The 16,533-nt window shown below is 37.1% G+C and overlaps 1 protein-coding gene across 1 annotated transcript; it reads left to right on the forward strand.

Annotated features, from left to right (window-relative positions):
• The first annotated feature begins 392 nt into the window (after nt 1-392).
• LOC108424318 (fibroblast activation protein, alpha) lies at nt 393-15,943 on the forward strand. The gene is made up of 25 exons (XM_017692251.2): nt 393-690; nt 965-1,049; nt 3,019-3,111; nt 4,016-4,110; nt 4,206-4,280; nt 4,410-4,462; nt 5,902-5,974; nt 6,076-6,196; nt 6,432-6,586; nt 6,695-6,792; nt 7,044-7,212; nt 7,312-7,410; nt 7,944-8,014; nt 8,127-8,180; nt 10,606-10,733; nt 10,932-10,982; nt 11,100-11,201; nt 11,300-11,369; nt 12,242-12,436; nt 13,250-13,304; nt 13,432-13,531; nt 14,257-14,315; nt 14,451-14,523; nt 15,140-15,213; nt 15,344-15,943. Exons 1-25 carry the CDS (start codon nt 688-690, stop codon nt 15,443-15,445), a joined length of 2,253 nt encoding a protein of 750 aa, XP_017547740.1. The 5' UTR covers nt 393-687; the 3' UTR covers nt 15,446-15,943.
• The last annotated feature ends 590 nt before the right edge of the window (nt 15,944-16,533 follow it).

Raw genomic sequence — 16,533 nt, forward strand, 5'->3', positions numbered from 1 at the left:
TAATTTTCACCTTTTTCATCAAAAAAGCAACAAAACGTAATCTGAGCAGATGTACTCAAAACTTTTGCATTTAACTGCATATTATAAATGCAAATGATGTTCAATCACAGCAAATTACTGTGGTGCACTAACCCTATTATTATATCATATATTATTATTATCTGCTTGCCTGTGTAGCTCATACAAATGAATGTGGATGTTATTTTTACTAGTAACTCCCCTAAAATATACACTGTGACTTTTTGTCTGTTAACTAAAAACAGATCCTTCTAGTCGTCGTTAGTCACCGTGTGTGTGTGTGTGTGTGTGTGTGTGTGTGTGTGTGTGTGTGTGTGTGTGTGTGTGTGTGTGTCTGCTGGATGAGGCTCGTGCTGCATTGCTGACCGCGGGGTGCTGAGCCATGCGGTCACATGCTGAATGAGCTCGGACTCCGCTGCCCTCTGAGAGCTGCGAAGAGCAGTGAGGAGCAGTGAGGAGCCTCAGCGCTGCCGCATCCTCTGCTTCAATGATCCAGCGCAGGCAGAACGGGCTTAACTGGGGAAGTAGCTGGAAAAGCGCCGCGCCTTCCAGGACTGAGAGAAGAGCAGCGCTGAGGAAATGATCTGAGAGCAGAGAAACTGAGAAAGTAAGAAACTCCAGCGCGCCGTTCTTCAACACTGGAGGCAGCTTTAACTCTTCAGCGCGAAAATGGTCAGTCTATAAACTTTTTTTCTTCTACTTTTTTTTCCTTTCTCTTTTTTTCTCTCCTCTTTTTTTTACAGTCACTCGTGGCATGTTTGGAAGCCCACTGTTGGGAGCACATTGTGTTCGAGGAGCTCCACACTGGCTTAGACTTCTCTGTTAGTTTTCTCGTCTTACTGGAGCACTAATACAGCTACTACTACAGTTTCTTTAGAGAGTTATCTCTCATATGAACTTCCGTGTGTGTGTGTGTGTGTGTGTGTGTGTGTGTGTGTACCTGCAGGGCTGCAGTAAGGTGTGTGTAGCCACAGTTGGAGCAGCTGTCGTCATCACACTCATAGCTGTGCCAACAGCCATTTATGTCCACAGTGAGTACGACTGCTAGCGTTTGTCGAACTTCTGTTTAAAGTCTCATTGTGAATTTTAAGATGTATTTTTTTGGTTATTTAATACAACTATAGGTCCATTAAATGTGTCAGATGTTTCAACATGAGTAAAAAAAGTTAGATCAGCGTAATTACTGTCTCTCTGTCTGCTTTACTTGGTAAGAATTGTGCTGATGTAGCATATTATACTTACGTGCCATTGAGTGATATGGAGCGCCGCTGGTGACGTCCCTTCCCAATAAAAATAAGGAATGGCCACAACTTACTGAGTCATGGGAACAGGATCCTACTGTGTGGCCACGACTTACTAAGGCAAGGGAACAAGATAGTTCATTTGTGGCCACCACTTACTACTATGATAAGATAGTGAAGTCAAGAGCACAGCCTAATTAAGTTTTGATAGTTACGTCATGGCCTTACTTACTACTTAGTTAAGTCGCAGCCATGCATTAGAGTCCTGTGTCCATGACTTAGTAAGTTGTGGCCACACATTATGTTAATCAAGAAAGGAAGGCATCAGTGTAGCTCTGTAGGTCAACACATTGGAGTCATATTTCTGTCAGAAATATAGGTACTAAAATGTTGGGGTAGTGTGCCTCAAGTCACTGGGGTGGTACCTTCAAGGGTGCCTTTAGTCAATATATAAACTAATATTTGTTCCATATTACTGCTCAAATTATTTATTTGTTTTTATTTACATTGACTCCATCCTTCCTCCGCTGCAAAAATGTGTTGCTTAACAACACAGAAAAGTTAGTGTTTGGGCTTCATTAAAGCTTGAGTTCACTGAATTCTGAAACAGTAAGTTAGTGGAACAAGGATCTGTGTTTTATGCCCTATCCACTTATTACTTGAAGTTAGATTAGCTTAAAATTTTAAAATTTTAAGGCCCTGACACCAACTCTCTGAATTAGTTTTTTTTATTAACAGTCTTGATGCTTTTTAATGTAAAACTTTAGATTATTACAAGATACAAATGTGTATGGAAAGTAAACATAGTGTGAAGTACACAACTGAACCTTAAGACCATTGTTGTATCATTAAGGATATATTTACAGTGATTGTACCTTGTTGAATGAAAATACCTGTACACTCTCAGAAATAAAGGTATGAAACTCTCACTGGGGCAGTACCCCTCTTGTCGCTGTGGTGGTACCCTCAAGAGTACATCTCAGTACCTTTAGTCAGGACATATAATTGTACCATAGTACATACACACTATTACATGGTCTGTACTTTTCACCTGGAAAAATTAATTTAAGGAACCCAGTTCGAACTTAAAACCGCTGTTTTACCTTTGAGGGAACATTTACATTGTTTGTACCTTGACGAACGAAAAATGCACTGGCACAGTATCTTTATTTCTAACAGTGTACAGTACCCTTCTTCTGTCAGTGCACTATTTTTTCCAGTATAGATTACTCTAAGTATACAGTTGCCTCTAAGTAATCTGAGCAACTTCCTTAGACTATATATACAATTTCACTGTGTTAGGTGTTTAGATTTTTTCCACTGTTTACAAAGTAGCAATTATATTTAGAACATATTTCTCAAGTTAATAACTACTATACTACTACTGATTGTATAGTGCTATTAAAATAATTTACATATTCATCTTTAAACTGTATTTTTCCATGTGCATCTGGTGCAAGCTGTACATTTGCTAACAGATTATTATTATTGTTATTATAATTAATTTATTATATTTTTTGTGATATTATCTGAATGAACCTGAATTCTGTCTATAAAGTGAAGGTACAGTGTAAGAGACTAATTGTAATTTTGTTAGGCCTGTGTGGCTGGAAAGGTTACTGAGTGTGTACCACAGCCACACCAATGAATATCATCAATTTAACTTTTGAAGTGGCGCCCCCATGTGATTACCTAGTGCTATTAACCTGCTTGCTGTGAAAATGCATAGATTGAGACTTTGTTCTGTTTTCTGTTTCAGGGAGTGACTCTGGTTCAAAAAGGACTTACACATTTGATGACTTTTATAATGATACTATTAGGTACCAGACATACAGTCTGCGGTGGATTTCAGGTGAGATACTTAAATATGACCATACACATGTTTGAAAGAATAACATTCTTATCCCATCATTAGACCTGATGTGTGTATGATGAGTACACATTCTCAGCAGTTGAGTAAAAATATATATAAGATATATTCAGGTTTCCTATTAAGATCCTCACATGAGTAAATGTTTGATTCCATTTCTGATCATTTTTGTGTTAAATGTACACAGAAGAACACAGACTTTCTGATGTAAACTGCAAACTAAAATAACAGCAAATCTCAGAAATTCACCTTCCAGAGAATTTAAACTGGCTCTGGTTGATGGGAAACAAATAACTGTTTATCAAGCTGAATGCTAGTAGCAGGCACCATGAGCTCTTTCAGAGCAAGCCATAGGCCTGGACGCTGTTCAAAACGTCATACTTGAATTGTGCTTTTGCTGAATGGACTGTGATTGGGTGTGCATGTCAGTCAAATGGCCCTTTCCTATGACAACCTACCTGCTCTGACTTGTCTTGACACAGCTTGCAGTAGAGTTTGTTTTGTGTAATATTACCACAAATACTTTGCCCTGTTGAAAAAACAGCACAAACCAGCATGAATATGGACTGTTATTAAGGACATTTCACAAAACAGTGGGCATAATTGCGCTGTGTGGCATACAGCGAAAAATATCCTGTAAAATTCGACATGGTACAAAAAGTCTACAGTCAATAGAGCAGCATGTAAAAAGAAAAGCATATTGTGCATGACTTAACTTATTATGATACACTAAAATATTGTCATACTGCTCTTCCCTAGAATTGTTTTTAACCTGCTATGGTACTTTATCTCCTACCAGGTCCACAGGCTTTGCTGTGTTAGACGTCACAGCAATAGGTGTGAATTTTTTTGATTTGATGTTGGCATTTATGTATTTTCTCTACAGACAATGAATACCTCCATAAAAGCAAAGATGGCAACGTGTATCTGCATAATGTGGAGACAATGGCAAGCTCATTATACTTGAGCAACTCAACATTTGTAAGATGCCTCACTTTGATACTTCTCGTTTTCTAATCTTTCATCCTATGTGCTGATTTCAATGTGTTTGATGGAGAGTGTGATTTCCTTTACAGGCTGAAGTGGATGCCTCAGGTTACATAGTGTCTGCTGATAGGAAATTCATCTGTTTTGAGAGCAATTATTCAAAGGTGACCACTACAAATCAAATATCATAACCACTTCATGTCTTAAGATCATGTACATATTCACTGTACATGTGATCAAGAAAGTATTGCCATTGCTTCATTTTTAATATCAAAATGTAATTGTCTTGACAGCAATGGAGACACTCCTACACTGCCTCATACTCCATATACAATATGGAGACTCAGTAAGTATAATCCTGTTGTAATTGCGTAATATATAAATAGTATATGTAATTTCTGCAGGCCCATTAGTGACCATTTTGCAAGTGGAATGAAGACATTTTTTATTTAGATAATCAAATAAAATATTTTGTTATCAAATTAACAAGAACACGTTACAAGAACACATGTTGTGACTGTGTTGAGCTGTTAGTGAGCAATGAAGAGTAAAAGCAGAGGGTTGAATTTGCTGAAGCTGAAGCTCAGAGGTGTGAATTAAGAACAATCTCCCGTTATAAAATCAATTCAAACCTCTGAGCTTCAGCTTTCATATCAAAAAATCATGGACAACTGTCAAAATAACAAATAAGCATTTAAACACAAGACAAGCACTTCCACAAATTTTTATTTGCTTGCTCCCCTACAAACACAAAAATCCACTTTGCGTTCATCATATAAATGTATGCCATTATCGTTACTGAAGAAAACAGTATTGGATAGTTGAACTGACAGACCTCCAAACAAGCAGAAAAGCAATTTATGCTGTGAAAAGAGAGAATAGCATATGCAGTATATATACAAATATACTGTGCATGAGTCTTAGGAAGCCAAGAAAACTGCTTCAGATAATTTATCCTGGCATTAAGTGTGTTTTGCCAGGAAAACACAATATAAAACTAGATATCAAGTAAAAATACAGTAAACGCAACAAGAAAATTGGCATCAATGTAAAAGAAAACACAGAAAACACTTTGTATATAGACATGTGCTCTTATTTTGAACAGACACAACAGGCAACAAGAAATGTCCTGCCCAGCGCTAACCCCCACACGAAACACAGGAGGGGGTAACATGGGAGCACATAACATATGAAGAGGGTAGACACTTCTAACCACTAGTTACCCTACAAACCCCACCCTCCTTAAACGAGTTTACTTTAAGCAACACAACCTCACGAACAACAGAAACAACCTCAACAACAATAACAACAATAAGTTTTCTTCTTACCTGAGAGTGTGGCATGCATCAGGAGCCACTTTGCACGGCCCCTCATGGTAGCGCCCATGGCAGACACCACAATATTTTGTTTTTAATATTTGTATTAACATTAGAGACAACAACAGAGTACAGTTAGAAGAACCTTCTGACATCTATGGAATCCAATAATTCTATGTGCATGACATCCATATAATCACAATGTATTGTTTATTTTTTTATTTTTTATTTTATTTTTATTTTTATTCTAACTGAAAGAATAAGTGCTTGAGGCCCAGCATAGGACTTTTGCACAGTACTGTATATATACATATATTACTAATACTTTTATATAAACTACATGCAACTAAAGTGACCATGCACCATGCATGGTGATTTTATCACTGAATGTAACTACTGCTCAGGGAACAGACATTTGTTATTCAGTGTGTTACTCTCTGTGCTTCAGTTAAATGTGTCTGGTTTCCAGGGCTTTCGTCACACCTGTTCACATCCCTCAAGTCATCCAGTTATTAATGTGGGCCCCTGTGGAAAACAAGCTGGTGAGAAGAACCTCATCTCTCACTGTCCTTAAGCACAGATCACCTTCAGTGTCATGCAGATTGTTAACAATGCTATTGCTAATCCATGCTCTCCTCTTCAGGCTTATGTATGGGATTATAACATTTACCTCAAATTGAATGCCACTGCTGAGCCCATACAGATAACCCAGGATGGAAAAATCAATCAAATTCTCAATGGAGTTCCAGACTGGGCGTACGAAGGTCATTTGTCTATCCATCTGTTTATTAACCATCCTGTTCATTTATTCATGTATGCACACACATTCATTCACTTTCCATTATTTCAAGCGAATAGTTTTCAAGTATTTTTTAAAACAAAGTTAAAGTATAAAGTGATACAAATAGGCAATGTGAGTTATTTTCATAACTAAGAAATCTTGCTGTGTATGTGTTTGTTATTTTTCTATTGTAATACACGGGTGTTTGTTCTCTCCAGAGGAGGTGTTTGTGTCAAATGAGGGGATGTGGTGGTCTCCCACAGCAAAGTACCTAGCTTATGTGCAGATTAATGACACAGATGTGCACGCAATTGAGTACTCTATGTATGGAAATGGACAGTATCCCATTACCATGATAGTGCCGTACCCCAAGGTATGGCATTCTAAAACACTTCATTCCTGATAGTGACACTTACATTTTGAGATGCTTTTTCTCTTTTATATGTTCCACATTTCATTTTTAGTCTTTCTTTTTTACAAGGCCGGCTCCAACATTCCAAAAGCAAGGCTGTTTGTTGTTCATGCCGCAAATCCATCCATTCGCTCAGAGGTGGTGGTGCCAAAAAGCATTGGGGCAGGGTATGGAGTTCTGTTTTATTCTTCTCTTATACAACATTACAGCAATGTCAGCAATGGCTGTTTTGTTTTTGACAAATAGCAAGTGTAATGAATTAATAACAGTAAATTGATGTCAGACCAACTTGGTCATGAATGTAAGCTTAATGTTGAGCCTAGTTAATGCAATTCTATGTGTGTGTGTGTGTGTGTGTGTGTGTGTGTGTGTGTGTGTGTGTGTGTGTTTGTGTGTGTGTGTGCATGCATTCTCTAAGTGATCACTACCTGAGTTCAGTAACGTGGGTGACTGATGAGCGCATTGCTGTGCAGTGGCTGACTAGAAGACAGGATCAGGTTCTTCTGCAGCTCTATGACTATGATGGAACCAGCTGGAAGGAAAACATAAAATTTGAACAGAAGAGTAAAACAGGCTGGGTTGGTCGGGTGAGTTCATTACATTGAAAGTTATAAAGCCCTCTAAACTTCCAATTATGACAATGGCACTGAACTCTTTGTCTCTCGTACCTCTTTCCTGTTTCTCAGTACAACCCGCTGACTCCTTACTTTGCCGCAGACAACAGTAGTTTCTACAAGGTGATGAGTGATCCAAAGGGCTACAAACATCTCCACTATGTGAAAGGTGTAAGTTGCCAGATACTGTTTAATACCCTACTTGAATAAGCTCTAATATAAATCCTGTATTTTCCTCTGGTACGTACTCTTGCTTGGATAGATGTGGAAATATGGAGTAGAGAACCCTTCTGATGTGCCTGGGCTTTAAAACACACTCTAAAATGCAAGCAGACACACTCCACAAAGAGATCTCTAATTGGGATATACATTGTTATTGTATCTGCTCAACAGAATGACTAATCTTCTTAAAAAGAGTTACTTTGTGTACTAAGAAATATACTATACCAATAAACAAACCTGTCATGGAATGTAAGGAAAGGAAGCTGTAGCCATATGGTATAAATTGAAACTGCAAACTTACATTCTCATTAAGGAATGTTGTCACCCAGAGCATTATGTAACTCTTTACCACAAAGAGGTCACTGTGTCCAATTAAGGACTGGAACTGTACCTTTTTTGAGACCTCTGAGTGGACTGGAAAACCACAGGCCAGAAGAACACCTTTATAACACTTATATCTTTTGATTGTCCATCTTCTGCAGGGGAAAGCTGTAGCGATAACTTCTGGCAAATGGGAAGTCATTTACATTTCAAAATTAACTAAAGATGCCATGTAAGTACCATGAAATTACAGAAATCATTTTAGTTGATTTGTTTTTAGAGCAGATCTATATTTCTATCTCACTGGCATTTAATCATTTACTTGAACTAAATCTTTTCCATAGCTACTATGTGAGTAATGAGCACATGGGAAGACCAGGGCAGAGAAACCTTTACAAGTGAGTATCAGTGTACTGGCTCTCGACACTATACACCACTGCAGAATTAACCAAAAATACTTTTACTACAGTAACAAATTTGCTGAATAGCTGTTGTAAACTTATTATTTGTTTATATTTGTTCATTTCAGTGCTAAATGTACAGTCTATTTTGTTACTCCATTTGATGCCCACTATGAAAACACATTATATGTCCAAATGCTTGCAGACACCTGCAGTGTTTCATGAGTATCAACTAGGGATGTGCATTTTAGTAATGCTATTCAAATATCTGTAAGTGCTAATGAATGGACAATTGGTTAACCATGAGAAAAGAAAGAATGTGAGAAAATCTAATGCTATAGGTTTACAGCACCTGTGTTGCACAAAACTTTAACAGCACACATTTATCCATCCATCCATCCATCCATCCATCCATTTTCTAAGCCGCTTCTCCGTCAGGGTCGCGGGGGGATGCTGGAGAGCACACATTTATTGTTATTTAAAATTAGCCACAGGAAATAGATGGTGCCTGGACCATCTAATGAGCTAAAACTACAGCTTACTGCTACAATGATGAATGTTGATGAGAATTCTTCTTGTTCTGTATGAGGTCTTTCCTCCTCAGCAGAATATAAGACAACGTGTTACTTTGTCAGAGAAATGTCTTTTTACATCTGGCAAAGTAAACATGCTGTTTCTGGGACTAGTTAACATAGTTGAAGTAGTTAGTCTATTAGTACTAAGGCTTTGCTACTGCTGCTTTCTCAGTCATGTCATTAACAATGCATCACTTTCAGGGTAAAGCACTTGTGTTAGATTAGCAATGTGTAAAGTGCTATACATACTAACCTACAAATATGAGTAAACACACTAGATTGTACAGTCCTGTTAAAATATACAACTGCCAGTTTACAGAAGTGCTGGTCTGGATTTTCTCTGCCCTCCTATAATAAAATGTAACAAGTATGGACTAGTGATTTTAGTATTCAGATACTGGCACCTTAAACCGTTAACGAATATTTGACTATACTCAAATATTCTTGCACATCCCTGGCACTGAGAGGGAGTTTGCACCCCCATTGCTGAGAGGATTTGATTGCATTCAGCCACAAGAGAATTAGTGAGGTCAGATACTAATGTTTGATTTTCGGGACCCAAGGCTAACTTCAACCCCAGGCCTCCAACATAATATTAAGAAAAAAAAGATTTTTTAATACTAGCACTTTCACTAATAACTGTTTTAAGTCTTAAGTTCTCAAAAGATGTCAAAAAGCTAAGAGTTTTCAGATGCTGAGTTTGTGGAAGAGGGAAAAGCTATTCATCTTTATTTCAGCATCAACTCTTGAGAGACCCAACTGCACAAATACAGTGTTTCAAACAACAGTTTATATGCCATATAACTGGAGTAATTTGATATCCTCCCACCTTACTTCTCAAATTTTGATATTAGCTGATTCTGTAATAGGTGCATCTCTTCGTCCATAAATTTGGCCATATCATGATGAGTTCACTCCTAAAAACACTTTTCAACCAGTTTTTACCGGTCTGCTTTACCTATCAAGGTCAACTTGCCCCTCTCTTAACTGGATCAGTAGGTACACACAGGCCTCTCTGTGAACCCAGGGGCTTTCCAGTGTCTAGAATCCTCTATGCAGACAGACTAAGGCCAACCTTTTCTAAGAGAATTAATATTGTCTGTTCAGCCAATCCTACCTATTTGGTTAGTGATTACAATATGTAATCTATTTGATTCATGATTAAGGGAATATTTATTTAAAATCTCTGCGAGGATGATTAGTTCTGGATTATAAATGTCACTCCAACTCATCCCAAAGGTCCATAACTCCAGAGAACTCAGTTCCACTGTTCCACTGCTCAGTGCTGGGGACCTTTATACCCCTCTGGCCAACACTTTGTATTTGGTTTGGTGGCCTTAGCCTTAAGTGCAGCTGCTCCAAAATATCTATTGCAATTCTATTGGCAGTGCTTTTCAATGGAGTTTACACATTTGTCAGCAAAGGATGTATCTTAAAGTAACTGAACTCACTAATTTTAAGGGTGTCTGGATGCTTTTGGACATATAGTATTTTACTCTTTTAAGCCTAGAGTTATTATTGTTGTTTTGCTGCACATTTGATTTACATAACAATAGTATCAATATGTAGGCAAATGTATGTAAACCTTCATAATTAATTACTTGGTTAGTAATTTCAAATCATGATAAGCATATATATATATATACAAATCTTCACTTTCAACATAAGTTCTGTGCTTGTTTCAGTGCGCTACAAGTAAAATAAAATTATATCTTGCATTTGTTATTGTGTGCGATTACTGCTACTTTGATGGGTTAATGATTAGGTAGTTATTTTGTTATTATCACAATGTAATATATGCACTGTAAAGTAATGGTGACATAATCTGGTGTTTGGTGTGATATTAGGATATCCTTCAGCAGCAGTGGTCACTCTGCCCCTGAATGCCTCACCTGCTTTCTCTACAAGGACAGGTGTCAGTTCAATTCAGCGTACTTCAGCCAAAACGCCTCCTACTTCCGCATGGACTGCTACGGTTAGCGCACCCCTCCTCCTGCTCTCACACCTGCTGCCGTATCAAAATAACTTTGATAAATGAGAATATGTTTACCACAACACTGACAAATCAACTCAGCCACAATACCCCCCAGACTATCTGAAGGAACTGGCATCGGTAAAATCATGTGAATTGTCAGAAACCTGTAATTCTATACATTCATGTTTTTGCCTGTAGGACCAGGACTGCCACTCTTTACTCTTATGGATAACCGAGGAGTTCGTAAAGGTTAGTTTGTTGGATAAATCAAATTCACTTTTGGGGGAAAAAGGATAAAGAGTCTATGAAATAACACAGTCTCAAACTTATAATTATTCTTCTTTTACCATTTGTTTTTGTGTTTAGAAATTCAGGTACTTGAAGACAACAAGAAACTGGAACAGATTCTGGCCACAGAAATCCAAATGCCAACTATAAAACGTGCCACACTAAAGATATCAGGATTTGGTAAGAGCAGCACTTTCGATCAACAGAAAATGTTTTAAGAGAATCCATTGTTCTACAACAATAACATGTTTTATTATGTTTAAAAAATGACTGAACAGATTTCTGGTACCAGATGATGTTCCCTCCAAATTTTGACACATCCAAAAAATACCCTCTTCTGATCCAAGTGTAAGTTCTTCATTAATATTTATCTGTCCATTTCTTTGCCATATTTCTATCATCACCTAAGCCTAGGTGTTTAGCACAGTTTTATGATACAAAGTCAACTGGGACTCAAGAGAAGTCTTTACCGTCATGTAGGATCTCATAGTTGTGGAACAGCTGGCTTGACTCTGCATTTATGTGTTTGGCTAAATGTTGTAATGTCAGGCAGCATAGGCAATCGTCTCACACCTCCATCTGCTAAATGAATCTATACTGGCTCACTTTCAATATTCTGAAATAAATCATCAAGCTTTGAAATGAATGTGGATTTCTTATCTAAAATATCCTGCTGCCCAAGTTTTGTTGAGCCAGTGTACGCTGAAAAATGCCATGCTTATTAACAATACATCTTTTATGTTATCACTTAAAATGGCCAATAAGTACAATTTATTACCTTTTTAGCGAACATGTCTGAGACGAGATATAAGATAATCCCTTTTGAATAATGAAAAAAATGTTCAAAATATTATTAAAAGATATGGAGAATATGGAAAGTGTAACTTTATATTTAGTTGTTGAGGTTTCTGTGTAATTTTGGCTAAATGTGTGTTTTCAGATTTTTTCCTAATGCTGAAAAATAGATAATGGCTGTGTGGACTGTAAATAAATAAAGGGTGGTCTCTGACTTTTGCATAACACTGTACACATGTGTTAAAAAGTAACATGTTGTTTCCCACCCATCTGTTTTGAGATTGTTGCATAAGCATCAGGGCATTAATAGGTCACAGTTTATGATTTGAGCATTATTATGGTATATATATTGTTGTATGTTAAATATTCTCAAAGTGCCTAAAAACTTCACATAAATATTCTGAAATAGGATGTTTTTATTACAGCTATGCAGGTCCAGCAAGTCAGTATGTGGACTACAAGTTCAGGTTGGAGTGGGCCACTTACCTCTGCAGCACAGAGGACGTCATCATCGCCAGCTTTGATGGAAGAGGAAGTGGTTTCCAAGGCGATGAAATAATGCATGCCATATACGAAAGGTTGGGCACGTATGAGGTGGAAGATCAGATCTCAGCGGTGAGGTGAGCTGAGGGGAACGATGTGCACACGCTAAACGCTAAACCTGCGTGTGACTGCAGCAGAGCAGGACACGGCAGGTGCTGAGGCAGACACATGCAGCTTACATAACACACATGCGAGTGAAGATTCATCAGTGGGGAAAAGTTGTGATGTGACAGATGCATACAGAGTAATGAAGATTTCAGAGACATACAGTGTCTGTGTACTGAAGTCAGTACAAACAAGTGGACCTGAGCGAAAGATGAAATTATGTGAATGACAGACTGTATGTCCAAAAGTAACCAGACACTCTTTCTAATGAATTCAGCTATTTTAAGCTGCCCTCATTGCTGACATACATGTTCAGTTGATTGTACACAGCTTGTCTCATTCCCAATAGAATGAGATGCTTTGGAGCAGCCACACAGCCTAAGGTGACCATGCCCAATACCAAGCATCAGCTGGAAGTGTATAAAGCTGCCCAGCATTGGGCTATGAAGCAGTGGAACTGTGTTCTCTTAAGTAATAGACCTCTATCAAATACCTTTAGGATGAGCTGGAGTTGCATTTGTCATTCAGAATTGATCATCCAACGTTACCTGACCTCACTAATGCTTTTTGGCTGAATGCAATCAAATCCCCATCCTTTCAACATTGCTGTAGTTCCTTAAGGATATTACTTATAGCAGTTCTTCCTGGGCATATCACAACATTACTCAGGATGCAATAATGAGTTAAATATGTTTAATTTTACACATTTTACTTGCTTAGCTCCTGCTTTGTACAGTTGTAGCCTATTACACATTAGGAAATATGTTGTTCTATTTTTCCTGTAGGAAATTCATCGACATGGGCTTTATAGACAAGGAGAGAATTGGAATGTGGGGATGGGTAAGTTTTCTTACTAAAAAGTTGAATAAATTAAATAAAATTCTCATCTGTCTATGAGTTATGGCTGAAACCCATCTAATTACATTATAATTACAATTTAATAAGCCCAGACTTTGTTTCACTACAGTCATATGGTGGCTATGTGACCTCCATGGTTCTGGGATCAGGGAGCGGCCTGTTTAAATGTGGAATCGCTGTGGCTCCCGTTTCCAAGTGGGAATATTATGGTATGATGCATTTTTAATGATCTAAAAATAATTTAAAACTGCCAAAAATTCAAAGCATTTTTGATGCATCAGTATGAGAACATGTATTAAATATTATATATTTAATACATGTTTAAAAATATATATAAATTTATATGTATATATTAAAATTTCGTTGTATTGAAATATTTATATATTAAAGTTTTATATGAAATACTGAAGTGAGAATCTACATAAATTGCTGTCTCTATCAGAAGAGCAATTAAAGTTAAAGCTAACTCATCTGGACATTCACAGCACAACAATACAAAGATGAAAGTAGGTACAACTTTGAATATTTTAAAGGGCCAATATCATGGAAAACTGTGATATGTAAACACTGTTAAAGATTCAAAATAACGATTCCTCAGTCCATTCTATCCATATAAGGAAACTAAGCTGCAAAAACAGCTTATTTTGAATTAAATTTTATTTTTTAATTTATTTTGAATTTCTTTAACGTTATGAAAATTAACTTATTTACATACAGCAACTTATATGCCTACAGCAGTTCAGCCCTGCCCATTCATATCTTCTAAGTTCTAAACAGTATTTCAATTCTGAGTGTTTTTAGAATGTGGTACAGTACAGGGCAACCTGAGCAATGAACAGAGCTCATCTTTCTTAAAAGCACAGTAAAAGAACAGTGGGAGAATGGAAAGTGGCAATGTTAAAATGATTTACCACACAAATATTATACGTTCCAGATGCTGTGTACACTGAAAGGTACATGCACGGTCCTGAGGAGAATGCTGACAGCTATAACGTAAGGGCCATCCCACCTCACATCTCACAGCATACTGAAAAATGAACAATGGCTGATATGGCATAGGACTAAAGATAAATGGCTAATATATTTATGTTTCTCTGTGGTCTATTGTGTCCCATTCTACTTTTGCAGAATTCCACCGTAACAGGCAGAGCGAAGAATTTTAAATCAGTGCAATACTTGCTGGTGCATGGCACTGCAGATGGTATGACTTCATGACTGGCCAAAATTAACTTATTAAAGATTCAGAATATAGCATAATTCTGCAATTACTGCAACTGACAGTTTTAGTATTGCAATACTACTACTAGCAGAATCCATTAGATACAGTATCATGCAAAGTTTGATCACCTCCAGTCAAATGACATGTTTTGTTGATTTTCTAAGAGAAAGAAATTAGCACACTACAATAAACTTACAAACGTAAATGTTGTATTTTAGCACACAATTACTGGTTATTTGCTGAATGTAACATTGGAAAAATAAAACATTAATCTAATGTGACATAACCTTTGCAGAGGTAAGATTTTATATTTAGTTTTTTTTTCCCAAAAAAGTTAAATTATGCAAAAAACAGCAACTGTGCATTAAAATGTGCTTAAGTGTGTTCTCTATAGAGAATGTGTACTATATGTTTCACTTGTCATTTGAACAGGGATACTTACAACTGTATAGTAGCAATATCTCCACAACTTCAGTGTACAATAATGTAACAAATTAGTGATTTTGAATAGTCAGTTCACAATAAAAGTTCAATTAAAGTCATTTTCTGCTCCTAATGTTTGTTTATTTGTGATGAATTTTCTTTTTGGGGCTTTCAGATAATGTCCATTTCCAGCAAGCTGCTCAGATCTCTAAAGCACTGGTGGAGCAGCAGGTGGACTTTGAGGCCATGGTGAGTGTCAGAGGAGTGTGTGAACAGATATTGATCGCTGAAGCTCCTTTATTAAAACTGGGACCTGCTTAGATTTTAATTGGTGCTGAATGTAGACCTAAATCTGTCTCTCTGTCATGTGTCTTTGCAGTGGTACACAGATAAAGACCACAGCCTGTCTGGCAAAGCCCGCTACCACCTCTATAAACACCTGAGTCACTTTCTTCAGAAGTGCTATGCTGAGAAGAAATAGATCATCACAGATGTCAGAAGATGTTTGTATTGACCTTGAACTGTGTAACAAACATGTATATAACTTATGTGGAAATGTTACAAATGTACAAACTGAGACTTGGAATGCTGTGTACATGCAGCCGTTTTTAGGATATGATTATTTTTTTCCTCTGTTTGGCTGCTATTCTGTATCCTCTTGCTGGATGTTGATGAAGCCAAACAAGTGTGTTATTTGTGTGTAGCATTTGCATGTTTGTTTTTTAATATGTATAAAGAATATTACAGCGTTACAGAAAATGTGACATTGTTTGTGATGTCTGGTTATTTCAGGGTTTTCTTGCACTGAACTCAATGTGTAGCCTGAAGACTTCAGTATGATCTGCATATCGGTTTGAAAGTAATGATTGAGCTATTCTGAAGAAAGTGCTTCTGATACATTTGTGGTATTGGAATGCAAAGTGTAACTCTATATAGGTGTTTGCAAATATCCAAATAAATGATGAGACAAAACATTTCATTTTGGTTCTGCCTGTATATGAGTCCATGGTGGTGTTATCTGCAGATGAAGCTGCAATAGATAAGACACTGATACATGTAAGGTTTGTGCAATGCTGATGCACAAAAAGGATGTTAAGGATGTCTATTGCCCAATATTACCCTAAAATGTGTCACTGACCGGCAAGAACACCCCAGCGTTGATGAACTGCATGCTTTTTGGAATTCCAGGTATTCCCAGCAAAGTAAAAATCTCTCACAAACTTGCCCCCAATATATTCTGTTGTAATGAAAGATTGAACCTCCACTTTATGTCTACTTTGGAACAACCAATAAGCTTCTCAAGGACTATCAACCCATTAATTTCTAGGTCATATTCAACAAGTCAAATGTAAAAGCATAAATCACATGCAATCACAAGTGGATATTGTCAGATTGAAGATAAAACTGTCCAAAAACATTTGCTTGAGAACAAATTCTGAGGGATTTTTCCTTTTTAAGGAAAATGGAGAGTTTAGAATTCAGACACTGCAGTTCTTAATATGTCCAAATGCTTGTAGGGACCTGCTCACCCAACATTTATTCTGAAATCAAGGACATTTATAGAGACTT

The sequence above is a fragment of the Pygocentrus nattereri genome, chromosome 6 (assembly GCF_015220715.1).
Source record: "Pygocentrus nattereri isolate fPygNat1 chromosome 6, fPygNat1.pri, whole genome shotgun sequence".
Lineage (NCBI taxonomy): Eukaryota > Metazoa > Chordata > Actinopteri > Characiformes > Serrasalmidae > Pygocentrus > Pygocentrus nattereri.

Coding starts and splice junctions, on each gene's coding strand:
- LOC108424318 (XM_017692251.2), top strand. Junction 8,015..8,126: donor AAATTAACTAAAGATGCCAT/GTAAGTACCATG, acceptor TCTTTTCCATAG/CTACTATGTGAGTAATGAGC. Junction 10,734..10,931: donor CTTCCGCATGGACTGCTACG/GTTAGCGCACCC, acceptor TTTTGCCTGTAG/GACCAGGACTGCCACTCTTT.